Source organism: Capricornis sumatraensis, chromosome 2 (genome assembly GCF_032405125.1).
Source record: "Capricornis sumatraensis isolate serow.1 chromosome 2, serow.2, whole genome shotgun sequence".
Taxonomy (NCBI): domain Eukaryota; kingdom Metazoa; phylum Chordata; class Mammalia; order Artiodactyla; family Bovidae; genus Capricornis; species Capricornis sumatraensis.
Genome location: NC_091070.1, coordinates 89,723,949 through 89,749,605, shown reverse-complemented (window position 1 = coordinate 89,749,605; position 25,657 = coordinate 89,723,949). Strand labels below are relative to the sequence as shown.

At 44.1% G+C, this 25,657-nt stretch overlaps 1 protein-coding gene across 1 annotated transcript in view; it reads left to right on the top strand.

Annotated features, from left to right (window-relative positions):
* The first annotated feature begins 492 nt into the window (after window positions 1–492).
* The window catches only part of THBS4 (thrombospondin 4), a 53,674-nt gene continuing 28,509 nt past the window's right edge, over window positions 493–25,657 (top strand). Inside the window, exons 1-2 of the mRNA XM_068966380.1 lie at window positions 493–580; window positions 10,057–10,260. Coding sequence (XP_068822481.1) covers window positions 493–580; window positions 10,057–10,260 — 292 coding nt within the window. The remainder of the gene's footprint in view (window positions 581–10,056; window positions 10,261–25,657) is intronic.

Below are 25,657 nucleotides of genomic sequence, written 5' to 3'. Positions count from 1 at the left end.
CTTTGCCCCTCTCTTCTCCCTGTCTTGCGTGTCCTCACTTTCTTCCCAGCCGCATCCCCGCTCTTGCCATCCTCCTAACTTCCTCGTCCGTCCGGGGTCGGCGACCACGCCCACCTCCCCAGACCCGAGTCGGGCGGAGGGGGGGCCCCTCGCGTCCCCAGTCCCCAGGCTCACGCCTTTCCCTCCGCCGCTCCGGCCACCCCCACACTTCCCGGCCAAAGGGGATCCTGGCCAAGGGGGCCGCCCCGGCCTCGGCCCTTCCCCGCCCCGGCCGGCCGGACCATAAAGCGCCCAGCCCTGCCTCCAGCGCACCCAGCTCCGCGGCGCCAGGACCCGAGCGCCGCCCCCGACGGCTGCCCGGACGCCGCGGCGCTCGCCTCACCTGCGCCGCCCGCGGGAAGCCCGACCGGGGGCCGCGCGCCGCCCGCACGCCCAGGCGGGGCCCCCGCTGCCGAGACTCCCGCGCGCCCGCGGGGAGCGCGCAGAGCCAACATGCTGGCCCCGCGCGGAGCCGCCTTCCTCCTGCTGCACCTGGCCCTGCAGCCCTGGCTGGGGGCTGGCGCCCAGGCCACCCCGCAGGGTAAGTGGGTGCGAGCCGGGCTCCGGGCCACCGAGCCCGCCGTCCCGCAGCTCCGCTCGGGCGAACGGAGGGACCCGCCCCGCGCGCTGCTCCGCCCTGGGCTCCTGGGTCCCTCTGGGCACCTCACTGCGCCTCTGGGGCCCGAGGGAAAGCGTATTGTGCTTGGAAGCGGTCATTAGAGATTAGAATTTTTGGGGACTCGATTTACCGGCGGTGAGATCAATTCCCTATACAATAGTTTGGGGGTGTAAAATTTATGTTCAATCTAGGCAAAGAGGTGGGGTTCACTACTAAGCTTGTAGCGCGGCCCTAGACCTCGAACACGTCCTGTCTGGAGTACGGTGAAATCTGGATTTTGTGCCCTGCGGCTCTGTGGGCCGCCCTCCCCTCGGCGATGACATCCTAAATCCTTCGATGTTAGCCTAGTCTGAGGCCACATACCCAAGGAAGGCGCAGTATTACTCTGTTGCCTTGCCTCTGACCTTTTTCTGCTCCAGCTCTGCTGGAGCTTTGGGAGCCGGCTTGATCTCTGCCCTGGTGGCTCAGAGATTAAAGCGTCTACCTGCAATGCGGGAGACCTGGGTTCGATCCCTGGGTCTAGAAGACCCCCCCCCCGCCCCCCCGGAGAAGGAACTGGCAACCCACTCCAGTATTCTTGCCTGGAGAATCCCATGGACGGAGGAGCCTGGTGGGCTACAGTCCACGGGGTCGCAAAGAGTCGGACACGACTGAGCGACCTCACTTCACTTCACTTGATTCTGGAGGTAAATTGAACAGGAAAGCTAAGAAATGGGTCTTTTCTCTACAGAGGTTAAAAATTCGATAAATAATTTGAAAAGCACTTGGATAATTAGTCTTCAAACTCCTTTGTGAAAAGAACCGTTGTGCAGAAAGCACTTAAGCTTGAACAGAATTTTGGGAAGACCGAAAGGAAGAAGTTATTTAACCAAGAAAAGATCTTGGGGCTCTAATTGGCTAGCCAGCGATCGCCTTCATCTGTTTGAAATTGATGCCTGGGGTTAATTTCCTTCGAGCTAAGGAAATAAACCTTGAAGTAAAAATTGCTTTTTCTAGAAAGCCAGAGTCAAGATTGCTTATCCTGGTCCCTTCCCCTCCCACTTCAGTAATTACCCGTTTAAACTTTGCATTTCACCAAACAACTCATTCTGATTCTAGACCAGGCTACCAGAATTTTATTGTCAGGGGGTACTGGACTGCTTTTAGTTTGAGTTGAAATGTTTAAAACGCTGCAGTTTATTCATTGCAACCTTGCTTCTGGGAAGGTAAGAAAGGAAACTTTTTAAAAAAATTAATGTATAATTGGCATATAATGTTATATTAGTTTCAGGTGTACAACATAACGATTTGATAATTGTATACGTTGCAAAACGTTCACCACAAGTCTATTTAGTATCTGTCGCCACACATGGCTGCAATTTTTTTCCCTTGTGATGAGGACTTTAAGATCTACTCTCTTAGCAACTCTCAAATATGCAATATAGCACTATTAACTGTAGTCACCAGGCTCTATGTTATATCCCCACAGCTTATTTTATAACTAGAAGTTTGTACCTTTTGGCCTTCTTCATCTATTTCACCCCCATAACCACCGCTCCCACTTCTGGCAACCATTAGTCTGTTCTCTGTATTCTATGAGATTCTTGTTTTTAAGATTTTGCATATGAGATCATATGTAATTTTTTCCCCATTACACTTAGCATAATGCCCATGAAGTCCATCCATGTTGTTATAAATGGCAAGATTTCATTCCTTTTTAATGACTGGATAATATTCTATCATATATGTGTGTCTACACCTTTATATATGTCATTTTCTTTATCCATTCATCCACTGATAGACACTGGTTGTTTTCATATCTTGACTATTATAAATAGTGCTGTGATGAATAACTCCACGTATCTTTTAGAGTTAATGGTTTTGTTTTCTTTGGATAAATACCCAGCGGTGAAATTGCTGGATCATATGGTAGTTCTATTTTTAATTTTTTGAGAACCCTTCATACTGTTTTCCATAGTGACTGCACCACCTTGCATTCCCACCAGTGATGTACAGGGTTCCCTTTCCCCCACATTCTCACCAACACTTGCTGTTTCTTGTCTTTTTAATAATAGCCATTCTAACAGCTGTAAGGTAACATGTCATTGTGGTTTTGATTTGCATTTCTCTGGTTACTAGTGATGTTGGGCATCTGTTCATGTGTATGCTGGCTGGCTGTCTTCTTTGGGGAAAAGTTTATTTGGATTTTCTGCCCACTTGTAAACATGTTTGGTTGTAGTTCTTGGTTGTTTTGTGTGTCTCTTCTGTTGAGTTGTATGAATTCATTATATGATTTGGATATTAACCCCTTACAACAGAGATGTGATGTGCGGATATTTTCTCCCACTCCATAGGGTGCCTTTTCATTTCACTGTTTTCCTTTGCTGTGTAGAAGCCTTTTAGTTTGACGTAGGCTCCCTTGTTTACTTTTCTTTGTTGCCTTTGCTTTTGGTGTCAGAAGGAAGCTTTTTAACACAGTTCAGAAACTTTCTTATTGCAGACATTATTTAACAGGTTTGAATTCATGGGTCTAATATTTTGCATTACTCGAATTTTTGACATTTGAACACGCAACTTCATGATGTGCAGGTATGGATTTTGCTTTTCCTGAGACATAGCTGCTTGTTTTGTGGAGACTTGAAATCAGGCTATACCTACATGATCTGGTTAATGTAATTGCTGTAGATGATCTGATTAAGTCAAATTTCTGATAGATGCCTTTATTGAATTGATTAGTCTTAACAATTATCAGCTCTGCTGAAAAATTTGCTCTCTCCTTTTTCCTCTGAGCTGCCTTGCTATTTTTATTAGTAAGTATTTGATTTTCATGATTTGGTGGTTGGGCTCATTGGTAGCAATAATTTCACCTGTGCACCACTAGAAGATTGTGCTTAGACCTTGGCACTATTACTGAAGTATAAGAACATTAATAGAAACTTGTAGTGTCTCATTTCCTTTTCAGAATGCTCTCCAAGCTCATTACTAACTAATCCCAACTCTGCCTCTTGAGAGAGAAGTCAGTAGATTAGAAGAACCATACAGGTTGAAATGTGGTTAGTTTAGTTTGAGGTGAATTGTGAAGTAATCATGGTCAAAGCAAGAATCAGGAATACCAAGAGTTTAGTTCTGCACGCTGTTCCCATCCTTGAAACACACATCTCTTTCCTGAAGATGTCTTGTCCTACAGGGAACTTTTAAATATGTTGTCTTATTTCCCTTCTCTTTTACTGGTGAAAATATAAAGTTTTCCAGTTCTCTGTAAATTTAAAAACTCTCCACCCTTTCTTGAAGTACCCTGGGCAGCAATCCTCACGTTTGGGGAATGTGGGACACAGGAAAGAACATAATAGATAATCTGCTTTCCAACATTGCTAGTGTTAATTTCATTATTGTGAAAGGTTCTCCGTATACATGAAAGAAAGAATACAGATCCAATCTGAAGACAGATCGTCTTATAAAAAGAGTAGACATTCCTAAGTAACTAGGCTTTTTACCTGTTTCTTTTATAGCTATTTTTTCTTACAAAAGCAATACAACTTCATTGTAAAAAAAAAAGAACAAACAGAAAATTGGGTAAACAAAAGAAAAGGAAGTTTAAAATGTAAATATAATCATGCAAATGAGAGATAGGTACTATTCATATTAGCATCTTGTCATATTGGTTTTCAATTCTTTTTGTAGTTCAGTTCAGTTTAGTTGCTCTTTGTGACCCCATGGACTGCAGCAGGCCAGGCCTCCCTGTCCATCACCAAATCCCACAGTTTACTCAACTCATGTCCATCGAGTCAGTGATGCCTCCAACCATGCCATCCTCTGTCATCCCCTTCTCCTTCCACCTTCAATCTTTCCTGGCATCAGGGTCTTTTCAAATGAGTCAGTTCTTCGCATCAGGTGGCCAAAGTATTGGAGTTTCAGCTTCAGCATCAGTCCTTCCAATGAATATTCTGGAATGATTTCCTTTAGGATGGACTGGTTTGATCTCCTTGCCGCCCAAGGGACTCTCAAGAGCCTTATCAATTCTTCGGCCCTCAGCTGTCTTAAAAGTCCAACTCTCACATCCATACATGACTACTGGAAAAACCATAGCTTTGACTAGACAGACCTTTGTTGGCAAAGTAATGTTTCTCCTTTTTAATCTGCTGTCTAGGCTAGTCATAACTTTTCTTCCAAGGAGCAAGCATCTTTTAATTTCATGGATGCAGTCACCATCTGCAGTGATTTTGGAGCCCAAGAAAAGAAAGTATGACACTGTTTCCATTGTTTCCTCATCTATTTGCCATGAAATGATGGGACCAGATGCCATGATCTTAGTTTTCTGAATGTTGAATTTTAAGCCGACTTTCTCACTCTCCTCTTTCACTTTCATCAAGAAGCTTTTTAGTTCTTCTTCGCTTTCTGCCATAAGAGTGGTGTCATCTGCATATCTGAGGTTATTGATATTTCTCCCGGCAATCTTGATTACAGCTTGTGTTTCATCCAGCCCAACATTTTCTCGTGATGTACTCTGCATATAAGTTAAATAAGCAGAGTGACAATATACAGCCTTGACGTACTCCTTTCCCAATTTTGAACCAGTCTGTTGTTCCATGTACAGTTCTAACTGTTGCTTCCTGAACTGCATACAGATTTCTCAGGAGGCAGGTAAGGTGGTCTGGTATTCCCATCTCTCTCAGAATTTTCCACAGTTTGTTGTGATCCACACAGTCAAAGGCTTTGGCATAGTCAATAAAGCAGAAGTAGATGCTTTTCTGGAACTCTCTTGCTTTTTCCATGATCCAGCAGATGTTGGCAATTTGATCTCTGGTTCCTCTGCCTTTTCTAAATCCAGCTAAAACATCTGGAAGGTCACAGTTCATGTACTGTTGAAGCCTGACTTGGAGAATTTTGAGCATTACTTTGCTAGCTTGTGAGATGAGTACAATTGTGTGGTAGTTTGAGCATTCTTTGGCATTGCCTTTCTTTGGGGTTGGAATGAAAACTGATCTTTTCCAGTCCTGTGGTCACTGCTGAGTTTTCCAAATTTGCTGGCATGTTGAGTATAGCACTTTCACAGCATCATCTTTTAGGATTTGAAATAGCTCTCCTGGAATTCCATCACCTCCACTAGCTTTGTTTGTAGCAATGCTTCCTAAGGCCCACTTGACTTCACATTCCAGGATGTCTGGCTCTAGGTGAGCGATCACACTGTCATGATTATCTGGGTCGTGAAGATCTTTTTTTGTACAGTTCTTCTGTGTATTCTTGTCACCTCTTCTTAATACCTTCTGCTTCTGTCAGGTCCATACCATTTCTGTCCTTTATTGTGCCCATCTTTGCATGAAGTGTTCCCTTGGTGTCTCTAATTTTCTTGAAGTGATCTCTAGTTTTCCCCATTCTATTATTTTCCTCTATTTCTTTGCATTGATCACTGAGGAAGGCTTTCTTATCTCTCCTTGCTATTCTTTGGAACTCTGCATTCAGGTGGGTATATCTTTCCTTTTCTCCTTTGCCTTTTACTTCTCTTCTTTTCACAAGTATTTGTAAGACCTCCTCAGACAACCATTTTGCCTTTTTGCATTTCTTTTTCTTCGGGTGGTCTTGATCCCTGTCTCCTGTGCAATGTCACGAACCTCCGACCATAGTTCATCAGGCACTCTGTCTATCAGATCTAATCCCTCTATTTCTCACTTCCACTGTATAATTGTAAGGGATTTGATTTAGGTCATACCTGAATGGTCTAGTGGTTTTCCCTACTTTCTTCAATTTCAGTCTGAATTTGGCAATAAGGAGTTCATGATCTGAGCCACAGTCAGCTCCCAGTCTTGTTTTTGCTGACTGTATAGAGCTTCTCCATCTTTGCCTGCAAAAAATATGATCAATCTGATTTCAGTGTTGACCATCTGGTGATTTCCATGTGTAGAGTCTTCTCTTGTGTTGTTGGAAGAGAGTGTTTGCTATAATCAGTGTGTTCTCTTGGCAAAACTCTTATTAACCTTTGTCCTGCTTCATTCTGTACTCCAAAGCCAAATTTGCCTGTTATTCCAGGTATTTCTTGACTTACTACTTTTGCATTCCAGTCCCTGTAATGTAAAGGACATCTTTTTGGGGTATTAGTTCTAGAAGGTCTTGTAGGTCTTCATAGAACTGTTCAATTTTAGCTTCTTCAGCATTACTGGTCAGGGCATAGACTTGGATTACTGTGATAATCTTTCTCCCCATAATATATCATGAGCATCTTTCCATATATAAGTATTCAGCTGCATTACCCTTTTTGATAGTATTACTGTTTTTGGATGGACCAAAATTTCCTGGGTAGCTCAGCTGGTAAAGAATCCACCTGCAATGCAGGAGACCCCAGTTCAATTCCTGGGTTGGGGAGATCGCCTGGAAAAGGGATAGGCTACCCACTCCAGTATTCTTGGGCTTCCCTGGTGGCTCAGATGGTAAAGAATCCGCCTGCAATTAAGAAACCGCAGGAGACCTAGGTTCTATCCCTGGGTTGGGAAGATCCCCTGGAGGAGGGCATGACAACCCACTCCAGTATTTTAGCCTGGAGAGTCCTCATGGACAGAGGAGTCTGTCTGGCTACAGTCCATAGGGTCACAAAGAGTTGGATGAGACTAAGCGCAGCATAAAATATATTTAGCTGGGGCTCTAGCATAGGACACTTGATTATGTCCAGTGTTCTGAAATTGTAAATAATTTATTGAACATTTGCAGTGCCACAGGATGGTTTGGGATGGCTGAACCCCTGTAGTCTCTGTCAAACCCTGCCATCTCTGGTAAAGAGAGGTGAAATGCTATGCCAGCAAAGATCCAGGTTTCCCACCTCTTCCAATTAGATTTTCACATAACGCCTTCCTATATAGAAGCTTTAGAATTAATACTGGTGGTGAATCTCCTTGTACCTAAATACATTACTGTGTTATCCATTATTTTCTTAAGATAAATTTCTTTAGTAGAGTCACTAAATCAAAGAGCATGTGTGTCTTGGGGTCTTTGATACTGTTTTTTAAACTGGCTTCAAAGTGTTTATTTTAGTGTAAATCTTGACCCACCGGTATAAGAGTACCCAGTTCCCCGAATTCTCACCAACAGTTGGGTGTTGTTGTATTTATTGTTTTTTCAATTTGATGAGGGAAATAATACCTTAATGTGTTTTTTTAATGTTTATTTATTTAAGAGTCTGACACAACTGAGCGACTTCACTTTCACTTTTCACTTTCATGCATTGGAGAAGGAAATGGCAACCCGCTCCATTGTTCTTGCCTGGAGAATCCTAGGGATGGGGGAGCCTGGTGGGTTGCCGTCTATGGGGTTTCACAGAGTTGGACATGACTGAAGCGACTTAGCAGCAGCAGCAGCAGCACAGACTTGGGAGACAAGGTCTATCCCCTAATCTGGGCCTTGTTCACCTGTCTTGCTTCCTGGCTAGAACGAAAGCAGTGAATACATTTAGCCCAAGCTGCTGTCACTCAGAGAAGGCAATGGCACCCCACTCCGGTACTCTTGCCTGGAGAATCCCATGGATGGAGGAGCCTGGTAGGCCACAGTCCATGGGGTCGCTAAGAGTTGGACATGACTGAGCGACTTCACTTTCACTTTTCACTTTCATGCATTGGAGAAGGAAATGGCAGCCCACTCCAGTGTTCTTGCCTGGAGAATCCCAGGGACGGGGGAGCCTGGTGGGCTGCTGTCTATGGGGTCGCACAGAATCGGACACGACTGACGCGAATTAGCAGCAGCAGCAGTGTTGCGTCTTCACTGCTGTGCAAGGGCTTTCTCTGGTTGCAGTGAGCAGGGGCTCACTTCCTTGCTCTGTGCAGGCTTCTCATTGTGGTGGCTTCTCTTTTGAGGAGCACAGGCTCTTGGCACATAGGCTTCAGTAGTTGCGGTGTGTGGGCTCATGAGTTGTGCCTTGCGAGCTCTAGAGCACTGGCTCAGTAGTTGTGGCACACACACGCACACACTTAGTTGCCTTGCAGCATGTGGGATCTTCTCAGAGCAGGGATCAGACCAGTGTCCCCTGCATCGGCAGGTATATTCTTAACTGGATCACCAGGGAAGCCCTACCTTGATGTTTCAGTTAGCAATTCCTTCATCATTAGTTAAGCACGTGAACACATTATTTGTGTACTTATTTTCCCTTGTAATACTTTTTCTGTTAATTGTTTTTTCATGTTATGTGCCCATTTTTTTTCTATTAGGATGCTTATTTCATTGATTTGTAAGAACTCTATAAATTATGGATACTATGACCATCTTTAGTAACCAGCTTATTATATCCAGAAAATAGCTCTGGAGCCTGAAGTTCTTGCAGGCTGTGGAATTGTTCAAACGATTTTGCATAAACCAAAAGAAACACTAGGTAACAGTCTAGTGAAAGTTACCCAAATTTGGCCTTTGCCCTTGAAATTAACTGGACACACTTTTTTTGTAGCTTTCATAAAGTTTAAAAGTGCAGCTGGCTTGTATCAAAAGCAACTTGCACAATATAAATTTAGATTCTAGATTTTGTAGACCAACTCTGTCAGGTTATACAGTCAAGAAATAGAAAGCTCGTTGTACTGTTTTGTTTCCATTTTGTTTCCACATTGTCAAACTCACAACTTCTTAGCAGAGACATATTGGAGAACTGAAAATGCACGAAGGCACACTTAGGTCCCACAAAGGCAGCAAATTGTTTTGTTGACACGGCATCTGCCACCACATCCATGCTTTCTATGGCATTCCCGTGTCATTTATTACTGACCAGGAAGAGACAGCTGGATTTGATCCAGGAGGCACATGAGGGATCCCAAGGCAGAAATTCACTACTAGAGGACATAGGAAACACAGTGACTTGGATGCTGTTACCTGTATGCATGCGTGCATGCTAAGGTTGCTTCAGTCATATCCAATTCTCTGTGACCCCATGGACTATAGCCTGCCAGCCTCCTCTGTCCATGGGATTCTCCAGGCAAGAATACTGGAGTGGGCTGTCATGCCCTCCTCCAGGGGATCTTCCTGATCCAAGGATCAAACCCACATTGTTTCTTATGTCTCCTGCATTGGCAGGTGGGTTCTTTACCACTAGCCCCACCTGGGAAGCTCATGTTCTCTCCCGATCCCCCACATGCTAAACATTTAGTGCTTTTTCTGGTGGGCATTTGCAGAGTCACTTCTTCAGGCAAAATGGGTTTGCAAATTTTGTCTTCTCTTGGGGTCTATAACTTGGTGATGAATATTGTACTATATTTCTTCTAGTTCAAATATCCAGTCACCGTAGAGTGATAAGAGACAACTGGCAAGTTTGACAGAGTGGAAAAATGATTATAATATCAGGTTACTTCATAGCTTATTGTGAAAATTGTCCCCCCTCAAAAACAAAACAACAAAAACCACATTTGTCTGTAAGTTAAACCTTTCACTGATTGTCCTTGTCTTCCCATTCTCCCCAGTCTTTGACCTTCTCCCATCTGCCAGCCAGAGGCTGAACCCAAGTGTTCTGCAGCCAATCCTGACAGACCCCACTTTGAACGAGCTCTACGTGATCTCCACCTTCAAGCTGCAGTCGAAAAGCTCAGCCACCATCTTCGGCCTTTACTCTTCAGCTGACCACAGCAAATATTTTGAATTTACTGTCATGGGACGTTTAAATAAAGGTAAGCAAGTTTGTAGAAATCATTTTCTTAAAAATCCTCTCTGCCTCTTCCAGGATTCGGTGGACAGGGGGCGGGAGAGGGGGTTGTCTTCTTTCCTTCAGGTGGTTCTATCCACCATTCATTTCAGCTTTCAATACCAAATTCTTTGACTTGTACATTTACCTGTATAGGGAGGGTGAGTTGATATCGGGAGAAAGAAGGAAGACTTGCTTGTGGCCAAAATGCACTTTGACATTGCCACATCCTCATGTTATTCTGGATCCAGTTCCTGAAGGGACAGGACCCAGCACAATTAAGCCACTGTATTAGTTCGATCTGCTGTAACACATACCATAAACTCCGTAAAATCTGTGGCTTAAGCAATAGACTTTAATTTCCCATAGTACCAGAGACTGGTAAGTCCAAGGTCAAGCTGCCAGCAGATTGGGTGCCTGCTGATAGCCTGAGTGCTGACTTGTAAATGGCCACCTTCTCACTGTGGCCTCATATGGCCTTTCTTTGGTGTGTACTGGTAGAGAGAGAAAGAGAAAACTCTGTCTTCCTTTTCTTATAAGGACACTGATGCCATCAGGAGGGCCCTGCCCTCATGACCTCACCTAAACCGAATTCCCACCCAGAGGTCCACTTCCCATACCATCACTCTGAGGACCGGGGCTTCAGCACATGAATTTGAGGGGAACACAAGCACTCAGCCTGTAATAGCCACCCACCCCATTCTTTGTGCTCCTGTAGAGGCGTGTGGCTGGAGGAGCATGGTGGGCTGCAGTCCATGAGGTTGCTAAGAGTCGGACATGACTGAGCGACTTCACTTTCACTTTTCACTTTCATGCATTGGAGAAGGAAATGGCAGCCCACTCCAGTGTTCCTGCCTGGAGAGTCCCAGGGACGGGGGAGCCTGGTGGGCTGCTGTCTGTGGGGTCGCACAGAGTCGGACACGACTGAAGCGACTTAGCAGCAGCAGCAGCAGAGGCGTGTGGCAGACTTAACTCCTAGCTCTGCATGCAGCGCCTGGACTTGATGGAGACAGTATCTCACAGGTGGAACTAAATGAACAGCTCTCTTTTCTACCTGTTTTGTGCCAGTTTACACAGATCTGTCATTTGGTTGTTCCCCCTGCTGTCAAATGTTTCACTGTCAAAGTGAGTTACTACGGTATGCTAAGAAATGACTCCCAAAGAAAAAGGTCACTGTTTTTTCATCTCCTCCTCTTCCACCCGTGCCCTGGGGACAGCACCTGTTCCTGCTTATTGAGGAATGTGACAGATACGTGTCTGTGCTGCCTGATGTTTTTAATAAAAAAAGGAGGAGGATTGATCCTTCCTGCAGAGATTGTTTTATTTATTTCAATTTGCTTTACGGAGGAGATCCTTCGAGCACTTCAGACTCTCTCAGACTCTAATTGTGATTGAACACTTAAAGCTGCAGGTGTTAGGAACTGAAAGAAACCCCTAATTCTTAGCGTTCCTAGGACAATAGAGTTAAAAGCAAAAAGGAGTGGGGTTTTAGTGGCTTCCTTTATGTCAGTTTCCAATATCCTCCTTCCCTCCTCCCACTCCACCCCACTGTCCAGTCTGCTTTCTCTGTTCCTCATGGCCTCTCAGGGGCTGAGGTGCGGTTTCAGGTCATGGAAGGAGCTGGGGACCTGGTTCATGATTTAGCCGGTGGTTCATTCCTGCTCCCTCTGCCCCACCTGAAGCCATGCTGGGAGGTCATTTCCCCCATCTCTCTCCCTGGTTCTGAAAACCCCATTTTGCCTCAGAGCTACTGAAGGAACAGCTCGTCTTCTCTGCTCAGTTTATGGTATATAAAAACCACCCTGCTCTTTAGAGGAGGAGCTTCTCTTTTAAGAAGCTACCTAAGCTATTGTAAATGCTCTGGAAGGTTTTTCTTTTAGCTCACTCAGCTTGGCGGCTAAAAGGCCCTCGGTAGAGTGAAGAGCTCTGCCTCTAGGTTTTCACTCTCGCTGAATCTCACTCTACTTCTAAATCTGCCATAGTGGAAAAACAGGAAGGAACTCCCCCCTCCGCCTGCACTGATTTCTTTCCATTTGCTCTGTAGAGGCTGGGGGAATGCTTGGGCAGGTAGATGTTTTTCCTTTGAAGAGTCATCAGTGAGTCAACCAGAGGAGCCTTGAAGGCTGTAGTCCATGGGGTCGCTAAACACGACTGAGCAACTTCCCTTTCACTTTTCACTTTCATGCATTGGAGAAGGAAATGGCAACCCACTCCAGTGTTCTTGCCTGGAGAATCCCAGGGACGGTAGAGGCTGGTGGGCTGCCATCTATGGGGTCACACAGAGTTGGACACGACTGAAGCGACTTAGCAGCAGCAGCAGCAGCAGTGAGTCAACTGTTAACACCAGCTGATTTCTATGTTAAAGGAGAAAAAAAGAGGAAATGATTGTGAATACCTCTCCGCCTGCCAGCCTACTAGAAAAGATAAATAGCTCTTAGAAAAAAAAATTTGTTTTTAAAGGAGTCCTATGACAATTCTCAGAAAACGAAGAGGAATTTATATCAGAATTAGAGTTGTGAGAGTTGAAGAATTTGACATTCAAGTTTCCCTGGAGCAGTAGGAAAAAATGCAGAGATTTGCCATCACTGAAAGGTCTCGGCCGGAGCAGCAGCGTGTTCTGACTGGAATAAGAAAGATAAGTCAGTGGGTCCATCAGGTCCAAGAAAAAGATGTGGTGTGTGGTTGTAACTCTCTGTGGAGGTGTTCAGAGGTGGTGTTGGGTTGCATCCTGGACACCTGTACGTCTTGTTGTCTAACCTCAAGAGTAAACAAAGAGCCCACACATCGTTGGTTTACTGGAAAGGGGCTCTTACAAGTCTGCAGCAAAAGGTCCTGGAGAGACATCCCACTGTATGGCAGACAGCAGGCAGGACATGGCAGCAATCTTGGCCATTCAGGGGGATAGGGAGGCTACCATTTGTAGGGGGAACTGACATCAGGTTGACTGTCAGTTACCAGGGAAACCAGCAGCTGGGACACATCTCTCACAGCCCCCTCAGATTAATGACCTCAGATTAATTAAACGCAGATGTGTGTTACTGAGTCCAAGTTCACTCTGCTCACCACATGACAGGCCGGTGAATCGTGAGACAGGTGTCGAGGCAAGGAACATGACTTTATTCAGAAAGCTGGCAGACCGAGAGGATGGCAGAGGAGTGTCTCCAAAAAATCATCTTTTCAGGGTCTGGATGCCAGTTTGTTTTACGGAACAGAGTGGGAGAGGAGGTGAGGAAGTAAAGCAAAAAGGCCACTTCTTTTGCAGAACAGGAGAGCATGTGTTAACTTCTTCTTTTCTGCAGCCATGCACAGGTGGGCAGAGTCAGATTGTCTCCCTGTGAGCTGAACACAGCCACTTTAACTTTCGGGCAGAGGGACCGTGTTCCCTGAGGCAGGCCGTTATCTATGATTATAATAACAAAAGCAACAGAAAGCAAAGGTTAAAGTCAAAGAAACAGATCCAACAGGAGTCAGAATTGACTCTTCCCTGTTACAGTAATAAATTAGTAAACCAGCTGGTGGAGTTGTCCCGGCCTAAGGATTAGAACAGTCACTAGCTGGGGCAAGGGGTAAGCACAGTCATGTGAGTAGGGAGTGAGTGAAGCAGGGACCAGGCGAGCAAGAGATCACAAAGGGCAGGAGGACATCTCTGGTGGCCTGACCCTTCGGGTGGCCGTGCACCCCTGCTGTGATCTGTGGAGGGTGGGGAAGAATCACCGTCCCGGAAGGTGAACCCCAGTCATCATTCAGCTGACTCGGCTCAGCTGATCTTCATGGAGAGTAGTGAAACAGAAGAAGTCAAGATATATCTCTTGTGACGAAAAACATTGGAATAGGAAATAAGACACAAAGTTATGGTTTGGGAGAGGGCGACTGCACAGATGGTATCAAAGAGCAAGGTTTGGTCATCTGGGCCCTAGATGAGCTCCTATGAGAAACTCAAGCGTTTCCTATGAGAGCTGCAAAGAAGGGAGTTTGCCACTGGGCTCTCTGTTTCTCCGTGACTCTGTTTCTTAGGCTGCAAAAATCACTGCAGATGGTGACTGCAGCCATGAAATTAAAAGATGCTTGCTGCTTGGAAGAAAAAGCATGACAAACTTAGACAGCAGATGAAGAAGCAGAGACATCACATTGCTGACAAAGGTCCATCTAGTCAAAGCTATGATTTCTCCAGTAGTCATGTATGGATGTGAGAGTTGGACCATAAAGAAAGCTGAGCACCAAAGAACTGATGTTTTTGAACTGTGGTGTTGAAGAAGACTCTTGAGAGTCCCTTGGACGGCAAGGAGATCAAACCAGTCTGATTTCTAAAGGAAATTTCATTGGAAGGACTGATGCTGAAGCTGAAACTCCAATATTTTGGCCACCTGATGCAAAGAACTGAGTCACTGGATAAGACCCCGATGCTGGGAAAGATTGAAGGCAGGAGGAGAAGGGGACCACAGAGGATGAGATGGTTGGATGGCATCACCGATTCAATGGACATGAGTTTGAGTAAGCTTCGGGAGTTGGTGATAGACAGGGAAGCCTGGCATGCTACAGTTCAAGGGGTCACAAAGAGTCGGACCCACCTAAGCAACTGAACTGCACTCTCTGTTTCTCACTCTCCAAGTCATCTTATCATAGCTGCCTCATTACTGTTCACAAGGCATAACTTGGGTCTAGTTATATCTGACCCTGGAGACCTAGAGTGACTTCCCATCCCAAACTGAGTAAGATACACACATCCGTGCTGGGCATTCAGGGCTTTCTGCTGCCTGACTCCCAACCAGCCTTTCCAGTTTATCCATCCTTCCAGTCATCCATGCAGCCCATGCTTCCATGGGATGGATTTAACTACGGTTCCCTGGACCCACGCACGCTCTCTCTCCTTTTCTGTCCTTTTGCTCTTGCCCTCTGTTGCCCCCATTGCCTGCCCTGCACCATCTCCAGATACTGAAATTTTCCACATGCAAGGCGCATCTCAAATTCCTCCCAACATCTTTCCTTATAACTTCGCACCTCCACGACTCTTAATTTGCATTGGATTTGAATGACTTATATGCCTTTTCTCCAGCTGGTTATCAGCCCCCTTAAGGCAGGGACTGAACGTCCCTTAACTCCCATTTGTCTGCTGCAGCACATAGTACAGTGCCCTGTACACGGAAGTGTCTCATGAAGAGACTGAGTGGAATAAATGGAGCCTGAGAAGAGTAGCTTTGCTAAGAAAACCATTCCTGGTTGTGGAAAATTCTAGAAGCAGTCTTCATGCTCTGTCACTTAGTAGGTCTGGCTCAGAATCACTTTTGAGTGAATGAGTGTTGAAGACCGTTTGGATGAAGATTGAAAAGAAATGCAGCTAGTGTTTCTGATAGAAATGATCTATCAGATTATTAGTAACACAGGTGATATAATCTTGATAGAAACGAGCATTCTGTAGAAACCACTGGGGGTAGGTAGAGAATATGATTGATTTTCTTGAATCTGGCATGGAGACAACTTTGCAGGTAGTATCCTGAGTTTGAGTCACAGTTAAAAGTCTTAACAACTGTGTCACCATGAAAACATCTCTGAATCGCTCTTAACCTCAATTTACTATCTTTAAAGTGAGAGTGATAATAGCTACCTTTCAGGGTGATTGGAGAAACTGACTTATATAAAGTATAATAACTTTTTTAGGCTGTGAAGCTCAATAAAAATTTCAGATTCTTATATTAGCTAGATAGACAGACAGAGACATCTCTCTACTATTTAAGAAACTGTCTTCCAAAACTGATGAGTTGGTGAACTCTTGGCTTTCCTTAGCGAAAGCCTCACCTCTCAGAAAAAGCATGAAGACTGCTTCTTCAGCCTAAATTTGACAGCTACAGAAAAACAGTTGGTGCTGTGGAAACGAAGGAAACTCCAAGAACTAGTGGTGATGACTGGACAGAGCCAGCCAAGCTCCTCAGCCTGCGATAGGAAAAGTCAGATAGTTCAGAGTGGTTGTTCTGAAGCTTGCAGGCTAATGAGAGATACAATTTGAAAGAGGTGAAAGAGTTAAAAAAGTTAGAATTCTGGAATTCCTTGTCAGTCCAGTGGTTAGGAGTCTGAGCATTCCCTACCAAGGGCCCAGGTTTAGTCCCTGGCCAGGGAACTAAGATCTTGGAAACCACGTTGTACAGCCAAAAAAACAGTTAGACTTCTGAACCAAATACTGAAGGGGAAAAATGAGGCACTTATAATACTATTTATTTATGGAGCCATCACAGCAAAGCAAGGCTGTACTGAAGGCCCAGTGCTCATTTTCCCTGTTAACTTTCACTACATTCTTACTAGGCACCATTGAATGAGCTTAGTTTTAAAGTGGTCATATGCAGAAAGTGCAAAGAATTTTCATGAACTTTCAGACAAACTCCCAGAGGGTTGTATTATTAGTCATACCTTTGGGGATTTCCTGGAAAAGAAAGCTAGGGTTATTTGAAGGCAGATAGATTTACTAAAACTAAGTCCTAAACTTTTAAGTCAATTTTATGAAGTCACTTACTTTACCTTTCTGAATAATGTAAAAAAGAGAATGAGCTAGATAAATAGTACTACTGGGGGTTGATAAGTTGCCTTGTAGCAAAGTATGTAGTGTTTTCTGACAAGGATTTGTCTTCGGCATTGAACTTTTCAGTGAATCGTTGACTTGGGTGAAAACACAGACAATATTTTGTAATGTTTGCAGCTGGCACAGAACTGGAAAAGACCGTTGAACATATAGGATGCCATCATCAAGATTTCCAAGGTCTTACCAAGCTGACGCAACAAGCCACAGTCAGAGGAAATTTAACAATAAGAAATGTAAATCCTTTCTCTGGTAGTGAAAAGGAAATTGCAGATACACAGGCTGAGGGAGACCCCAAAACTAAGATCATGGTATCTAGTCCCATACTTCATGGCAAATAGATGGGGAACCAATGGAAACAGTGAGAGACTTTTATTTTCTTGGGCTCCAAAATCACTGCAGTTGGTGAATACAGCCATGAAATTAAAAAATGCTTGCTCCTTGGAAGAAAGACTATGACAAACCTAGACAGCATATTAAGAAGCAGAGACATCACATTGCTGACAAAGGTCCATCTAGTCAAAGCTATGATTTCTCTAGTAGTCATGTATGGATGGAGAGTTGGACAGGAAATCAGTCCTGAATAGTCATTGGAAGGACTGATGCTGAAGCTGAAACCCTAATACTTTGGCTACCTGATGCAAAGAGCCAACTCATTGGAAAAAACCCTGATGCTAGGAGATTGAAGGCAGGAGGAGAAGACAGAGACAGAGGATGAGATGGTTGGATGGCTTTTTTGAACAAACTCCGGGAGATACTGAAGGACACAGAAGCCTGGCATGCTGCAGTCCATGGGGTCGCAAAGAGTGAGACGTGACTGAGAGACTCAACAACAACAACACCCTAAGCATTCTAATCAACAGTGTTAAGAACCACCCAGTGTTGAGCTCAGTGCCTGGCACTTACTAGTTGCTCAAAAATGTTTGCTGAGTGAACGAACAGATAGGGTGATGCAACTTTTTAAAAAGTTTCTTAAATTTTCAGTTTAGTCAGTTCAGTTCAGTCACTCAGTCATATCCAACTCTTTGCAACCCCATGGACTATAGCACACCAGGCCTCCCTGTCTGTCACCAACTTCTGGAGCTTGCTCAAACTCATGTTCATCATGTTGGTGATGCCATCCAACCATCTCATCCTCTGTCATCCCCTTCTCCTCCTGCCTTCAATCTTTCTCAGCATCAGGATCTTTTGCAATTGGTGAGTTATTTGCATCCAGAGAAGGCAGTGGCACCCCACTCCAGTACTCTTGCCTGGAAAATCCCATGGACGGAGGAGCCTGGTAGGCTGCAGTCCATGGGGTCGCTAAGAGTCGGACACAACTGAGCGACTTCACTTTCACTCTTTACTTTCATGCATTGGAGAAGGAAATGGCAACCCACTCCAGTGTGCTTGCCTGGAGAATCCCAGGGACGGGGGAGCCTGATGGGCTGCCGTCTATGGGGTCGCACAGAGTCGGACACGACTGAAGCGACTTAGCAGCAGCAGCAGCAGCAGCAGTTCTTTGCATCAGGTGGCCAAATTATTGGAGTTTCAGCTTCAGCATCAGGCCTTCCAATGAATATTCAGGACTGATTTCCTTTAGGATGGACTGGTTTGATCTCCCTGCCTTCCAAGGGACTCTCAAGAGTCTTCTCCAACACCACAATTTAAAAATATCAATTTTTCAGCAGTCAGCTTTCTTTATACTCCAACTCTCACATCCATACATGACTACTGGAAAAACCATGGCTTTGACTAGACGGACCTTCGTTGGCAAAGTAATGTCTGTCCTTTTTAATATGCCATCTAGGTTTGTCATAGCTTTTCTTCCGAGGAGCAGGCGTCTTTTAATTTCATGGCTGCAGTCACCATCTGCAGTGATTTAGGAGCCTAAGAAAACAAAGTCTCTCACTGTTTCCATTGTTTCCCCATCCATTTGCCATGAAGTGATAGGACCAGGTGACATGATCTTAGTTTTCTGAATGTTGAGCGTTAAGCCAGCTTTTTCACTCTCCTCTTTCACTTTCATCAAGAGGCTCTTTAGTTCTTCTTCACTTTCTGCTGTACGGGTGGTGTCATCTGCATATCTGAGGTTATTGATATTTCTCCCAGCAATCTTGATTCCAGCTTGTGCTTCATCCAGCCTGGCATTTGGCATGATATACTCTGCATACAAGTTAAATAAGCAGGGTGACAATATACAACCTTGATGTACTCCTTTCCCAATTTGGAATAAGTCTGTTGTTCCATGTACAGTTCTAACTGTTGCTTCTTGACCTGCATACAGATTTCTCAGGAGGCAGATAAGGTGGTCTGGTATTCCCATCTCTCTCAGAATTTTCCACAGTTTATTGTGATCCACACAGTCAAAGGCTTTGGCATAGTAAATAAAGCAGAAGTTGATGTTTTTCTGGAACTCTTTTGCTTTTTCAATGATCCAATGGATGTTGGCAATTTGTTTGTTTGTTTGTTTGTTTTTTGAGAATAATATATTTATTTATTTGGCAATTTGTTTCACATATGATATTATACGTGTTTCAATGCCATTCTCCCAAATTATTCCACCCTCACCCTCTCCCACAGAGTCCAAAAGACTGTTCTATACATCTGTGTCTCTATTGCTCTCGCATACAGGGTTATCATTACCATCTTTCTAAATTCCATATATATGCATTAGTATGGTGTTTTTCTTTCTGACTTACTTTCTGGCTTACTTCACTCTGTATAATAGAGTGGTTCCTCTGCCTTTTCTAAATCCAGCTAAAACATCTGGAAGTTCACGGTTCACATACTGTTGAAGCCTGGCTTGGAGAATTTTGAGCATTACTTTGCTAGTGTGTGAGATGAGTGCAATTGTGCAGTAGTTTGAACTTTCTTTGGCATTGCCTTTCTTTGGGATTGGAATGAAAATTGACCTTTTCCAGTCCTGTGGCCACTGCTGAGTTTTCCAAATTTGCTGGCATGTTGAGTGCAGCACTTTCACAGCATCATCTTTTAGAATTTGAATTAGCTCAACTGGAATTGCATCACCTCCACCAGCTTTGTTCGTAGTGATGCTTCCTAAAGCCCACTTGACTTTGCATTCCAGGATGTCTGGCTCTAGGTGAGTGATCACACCATCGTGGTTATCTGGGTCATGAAGATATTTTTTGTATAGATCTTCTGTGTATTCTTGCCACCTCTTTTTAATATCTTCTGCTTCTATTTGGTCCATACAATTTCTGTCCTTTATTGTGGCTATCTTTACATGAAGTGTTCCCTTGGTAAAACTAATTTTCTTGAAGAGATCTCTGGTTTTTCCCATTCTATTGTTTTCCTCTATTAACTGTACATTAATATGTACATGTGACCAGATTTGTGGAAACTAGTAGTCCCCCTGGATTCTTAATTATCCAGCCACATCTAGCATACTCTGTCTGGTTGTGAGCACATTTCATAGGGACATTGTCAAGTCAGAGAGTACTTTGAAGAGAGTCACTAAACTGGCACCTTTCTGAGCTCTGATTTTTTTGTTTTTTTGTTTTTTAATACCACATCACAAGTCAAAAAGTTAAAGGAACTGGAGAAATCAAGGAGCCAAACAGAAGACATGAGAGAGATGAAAGTTGCTTTAAAAATATTTGAAGAATATCACTTCAATTGAGGATATGATTAAATCTGTCTATAGTTCTGAAGAGTAAAATTAGGACACACTGGTGGAAGGCAGAGGAAACAGATATTGGCTCTGAATTAGGAAAATCTTGGGGAGTACTCCAAAAGTGAAATGGGTTTTTCTGCAAAGTAATGAGTTCTTTGTTACTGGAAATGTGCTGGTAGAGGCTACATTTTTTATTGAAGGGATTTGTGGAGTGAGATATTAAGCTGGATGACTTATAATGCTAATATTCTGTGGCTCTGCTAAGGCTAGAGAGAGTTCCATGGGCATCAAAATTGCTTTGTAATTTTCTCCTCTAAGGTGACCTTGGGATTCTGTGCACACTCACAACTGTCTCCTCTAAGGTGACCTTGGGAGTCTGTGCACACTTACAGCTTTCTCCCCTACCAGGTAGTTGTGTAGTGATGCCTCATAACTTATCCAAGCATAGAGCCCTCTGCGGAAGTTCATTGTACTTGCTGTGCTCCCTTTCACTGGATGGTTTCTTTGCTCCGTGTGTATTCTGTAAACTTTACATTGGTTGAAACTGCTATGAAAAAAATTTCCAAACACACATACTGCATTGATCACACCTGGGAGTCACCCACAGTACTTTCAGGAAAAGCAATTTGATGGTTTTCCTTTTATATGTATTTCCAAAGCACTAAAGTTACAAAGATCCAGTGTATAGGGCATAAAACAAATGAGTCAAGGCAAACAAGAACATCCATCACAAGAGACATTAATGGCAAGAAGGCTCTTTTAATATACAGTTATTTAAGAAGAAGAGGAAAGGTTGACAGCAGCGGCTTTCATCATATCTTTAAAAGTGCCAAAGAGCAAAGCCATTTGCCAAGCAAAGCAGAAGGCCCCAGACTACCTTGCCGAGTTTGCTGCCTGGGCAGGCCACGTCACTCTGAACTCCTTAGCCCAAGCAGACAAAATATGATCATTTCCAGTTCTTTAAAGCTGGCATCCTGCTTCATAGGCTTGACATTCAACACATCATAATATTTTTGACTACCATGTCCACCCACTTTCCAAAAAGCACCTTTTAAAAATTCTGTCTCAAGTTGATAGCAATATTTCAAATCTTCATTGCTTGCACTTGCTGCTTCATCTCCTACCAGTCATTGCGATGGCATTTAATCAGGCTAGGTTACGTGGTTCCTCTATCAGGCTAGTACCCAGACATGGAAATGTAGCCATAAAATCAGGCTCCAGATTCTCAAGTACACACAGACTCTAAGTTTAGAAGGGAAGGATTTAAATAAGTAAACCAATAGAAACTGCTCTTTTTTTTTTAAAGACTGTGGGTTTTAAAAAGTCAGAGTAAACACAAGAATACTCTATTTTATCTATTTTTCATTCAACAAACAGTTGTATTTGGTGTTCTCAGATGCTGTGGTGTATGGGAAAATTAGTAAGAAATAGACTCCTTGTCCCAAGATCTTATGCTCTAGTAGAGAAGATAAGAAATAAACAAATATACTAGTACCTACATGTGTCTAGCAGCTTATAGTTTTGCATTTGCTTATTTGACCACCACTGAACAGAAAGTGAAGTAGGAAGGACAATTTTATTAACTCCTTTTAATAGTTTAAAAGGAGTTAATAATAGTTAATAATAGTTTAAAAACTGGGCTCTTCAGGCCCAGGGTAACACAGGCATTAAAGTATCTGAATTTTGGCTGGAAAAGTACACCTAGCAAAGCACTGAGCAAGTGCTAAGGGAATATGTTGCTGCTGCTGCTAAGTCGCTTTAGTCGGTCCGACTCTGTGTAACCCCATAGACGGCAGCCCACCAGGCTCCCCTGTCCCTGGGATTCTCCAGGCAAGAACACTGGAGTGGGTTGCCATTTCCTTCTCCAATGCATGAAAGTGAAAAGTGAAAGTGAAGTCACTCAGTCGTGTCCGACTCTCAGGGACCCCATGGACTGCAGCCTACCAGGCTCCTCTGTCTGTGGGATTTTCCAGGCAAGAGTACTGGAGTGAGGTGCATTGCCTTCTCCAATGGGAATATGAATGAGGCAGATAACTTCCAGTCATGAGGAAGATGGAATCCTAGAGGGAGCCAGGTGCATTTGAGCTGGATCTTGGCTTTTGATTTGTAGCAGTGATGGAGCAGCAAGGAGAGGGATGGAGAAGAGAACACTCAGCACAGAAAGAAAAGGATGAGAGAGGCTGGAGAAAGCTAGAGAGGCGTGAAAACCAGTTGTTAAAACAGATTGTCTAGCTTGGCAGTGATCAGCAGGATGGAAGGTGGCTAGAAGGTTAGGTCAGTCCTGGGATAAGTTACACATTAATTGGGAACCACTAGGGAGCTAGTGAAGGATTCCATTGGCTCGCTTGTGTGTTGCACTGAGAAGGCAATAGTTTGATCAGAACAGTCGTGTAGGCATCTCAAGCTGTCCGTCCAGAAAACCTGCACAGGAAAAGACCCTGAGCAGGAAGATGAGTCAGGAATCTGGCAGAGAAACCCAGAGATGGAACAGCGTAGAGACAGAAATGTGTTTGAAGACCTGAAGCCTTTCGTTCTAATCAGATGGGTTCTTGGTGCTCATCCTGAGAGAGAAGCAGGTTGAAATCACCAGGCTAACTTGTTTCCGTGAGAAACAAGCAGAACAGAATGTGCCTTAGCTGAAGCAGCAGAGCTGTCCCCAGTGACGGCTGTTTTCCTGAGTGCAGTGCTCCCTGGGGTGCTGAGGGGCAGGGGTGGGATGGAGCCTAAAGAAGACTGCTCCTTCCAGCTCCCGGGCCTGACTTTTCATTCCTTCTGGAGGTGAAGTGATGTCCTGCTGGGTGACTAGTATTCTCCCCTCTGTTCTGCTCCCCTGTGTGTGTATGTGTGGCGAGGAGGGGGCTAAGATTGGGTGAGCTGAGCACTGGTAAGGGGGACAGACAGAGAAGATGGGAACTGGGTCTGTTCTCTCCCTTCTGAAGGTGCTGCTTCTGAAGAAGCTCAGGGAGTGTCCCAGGCCGCGGGCTCCTGGCTTGTTGAGTCTGCCTCTAGGCTCAGTATGACTGGTGGGGAAATGTGTTTTCTGAGCAGGTGCCTGCCGACCCTCTGGGTAATGTTACTGCTCTGAAGCTAAAATAAGTATAGAAGCACTGAAGTAAGGAACTTGCAATAAAAAAGAAAAATGAAAGCCATAAGCAAAACGAGAATTATTGGATCAAGTGTGAACAGTAGTAAATGTCAAAGCCTTTGATAACTTTTCTGCTAACAGACCTTGCAAAGATGGAAGTTTCCATAATTCTTTTCCTTTTTTTTCCTCCCCTGTTGCTCTTGTCGCAAGACCTGGGAGCAGGAGGAACCTATTTCAGTGTTGCTGTGCAATGCAAAGCAAGGCAGGAGTGCGGAACGCCCTTAAATGACAGCGTGATCACGATAGCAGGTTCGGCTGTCTGCAGTAGATGCTAAATTGCCACTCGCTCAACTTTTCAATTTATATGTGAAAAGCTTTCAATGCTGTCATCTAATTATTCATTGAAACTTCATATTCACAACATTTAATGAGCACCTGTTAGGTGGAAATTACTCCATTAGGTAGTATTTATAAAACTAAACTTAACGATTCAGTTATGAAAATAAATCATGTCCCACATGGCCTGGAAGGCCTGCTAAGAGCAGGCAAGAGGTCCACTAAAATATGTCCCCTTTGAATTCCACCAGAAATCTCAGCTGGGGGAGAAAAACCACGAGTATTTGTTTTAAGCTACTCTGTGTATCCTCTTAAACTGTTAATATGAGGAACAGAGGTTGTGGCCGAAAGGAAAATCAGGAGATCCTGAGTGTGTGTATGTGTCTGTGACTGGGTTGAGGTCTGGTGGTCTGAGTAGTGTTTTCATTGGCCTGTAAAAATGCTGGGGATTTACGAAACTATTTCAAAAGTAAAGGAATGGAGGTTTTAAAATATTGAATTAGTGCATATGTTTGGGCTCAATTTCCCCCCTCTTTTGTGTATTTTATGCCTCAAATTTCAAGCCATGCCATTACTATTATAAATTCTCAACAATATTTTTTAAAAGGGGGTAAAAATACTGTTGTATCCCGTATTTAAAATACCTCAAAAATGTCTGCTGCTGCTGCTGCTAAGTCACATCAGTTGTGTCCGACTCTGTGCGACCCTGTAGATGGAAGCCCACCAGGCTCCTCTGTCCCTGGCATTCTCCAGGCAAGAATACTGGAGTGGGTTGCCATTTCTTTCTCCAATGCACGAAAGGAAAAGGGAAAGTGAAGTTGCTCAGCTGTGTCTGACTCTTAGTGACCCCCATGGACTGCAGCCCACCAGGCTCCTCTGTCCATGGGATTCTCCAGGCAAGAGTACTGGAGTGGGTTGCCATTTCCTTCTCCAGTGCATGCCTGCTAAGTTGCTTCAGTCGTGTCCAACTCTGTGTGACCCCATAGACGGCAGCCCACCAGGCTCCTCTGTCCCTGGGATTCTCCAGGCAAGAATGTCTACCCACGTCTATTTTCTTTCTCCTCATTCCACATTTAAGTCTTACCAATACTGTGCTTCAGGAAGCATAGTGTTGTCCTATAGTCATAGAAAGGCCTTCTAGGCAGTCTGTCCTGCCAGGTCTCACCAGTCCTTCTCTCTCAGTAAGCAAGTGGTGGTGGTCCCATGGGCACGAGGAAAGATCTCCTGACTCCTCCTGGTTTCTCTCTATACCACGGACCCAGATGACAACTGCTCCCCCTCCAGCCATGGTCAAATGGAAAAGCAAATCTAATCAGATTCTAGAAGGGTGGGGAAATCGACCTAGAAAGTCGAATGGATTTGGAGGAAGTCTTCAAAAACACCCTTAAATTTCATAGTGGTGATTATTTTCTCTGGCAATACTGCAGCATAAACAGGTATTCCTGTCTGGGCAGCACCAAGTTGGCATTTATACTTCACAGAAGAGGCACCCGAAGAGAGATGGTCCCAGCTGCTTGCTGTGAATCATACACATTGATTGTAGCACACTCTGGGTTTACATGTGGAATTCTTTTTTTTAACTTTTTTGAATTATATAAGTAATGCATAAGTTTCTTGCATAGAAAGATCAGACAATGAAAATGAAGAAAAAAGAAACACATATCACCAAGCACCAGAAATGACCATACAAATATTTTCTTCTAATTTTCTCTGTGTGTATACTATATGTACATACATACATAGTTTTTTTTTTTTTGAGCAAACCTCTACTGACCCATAAC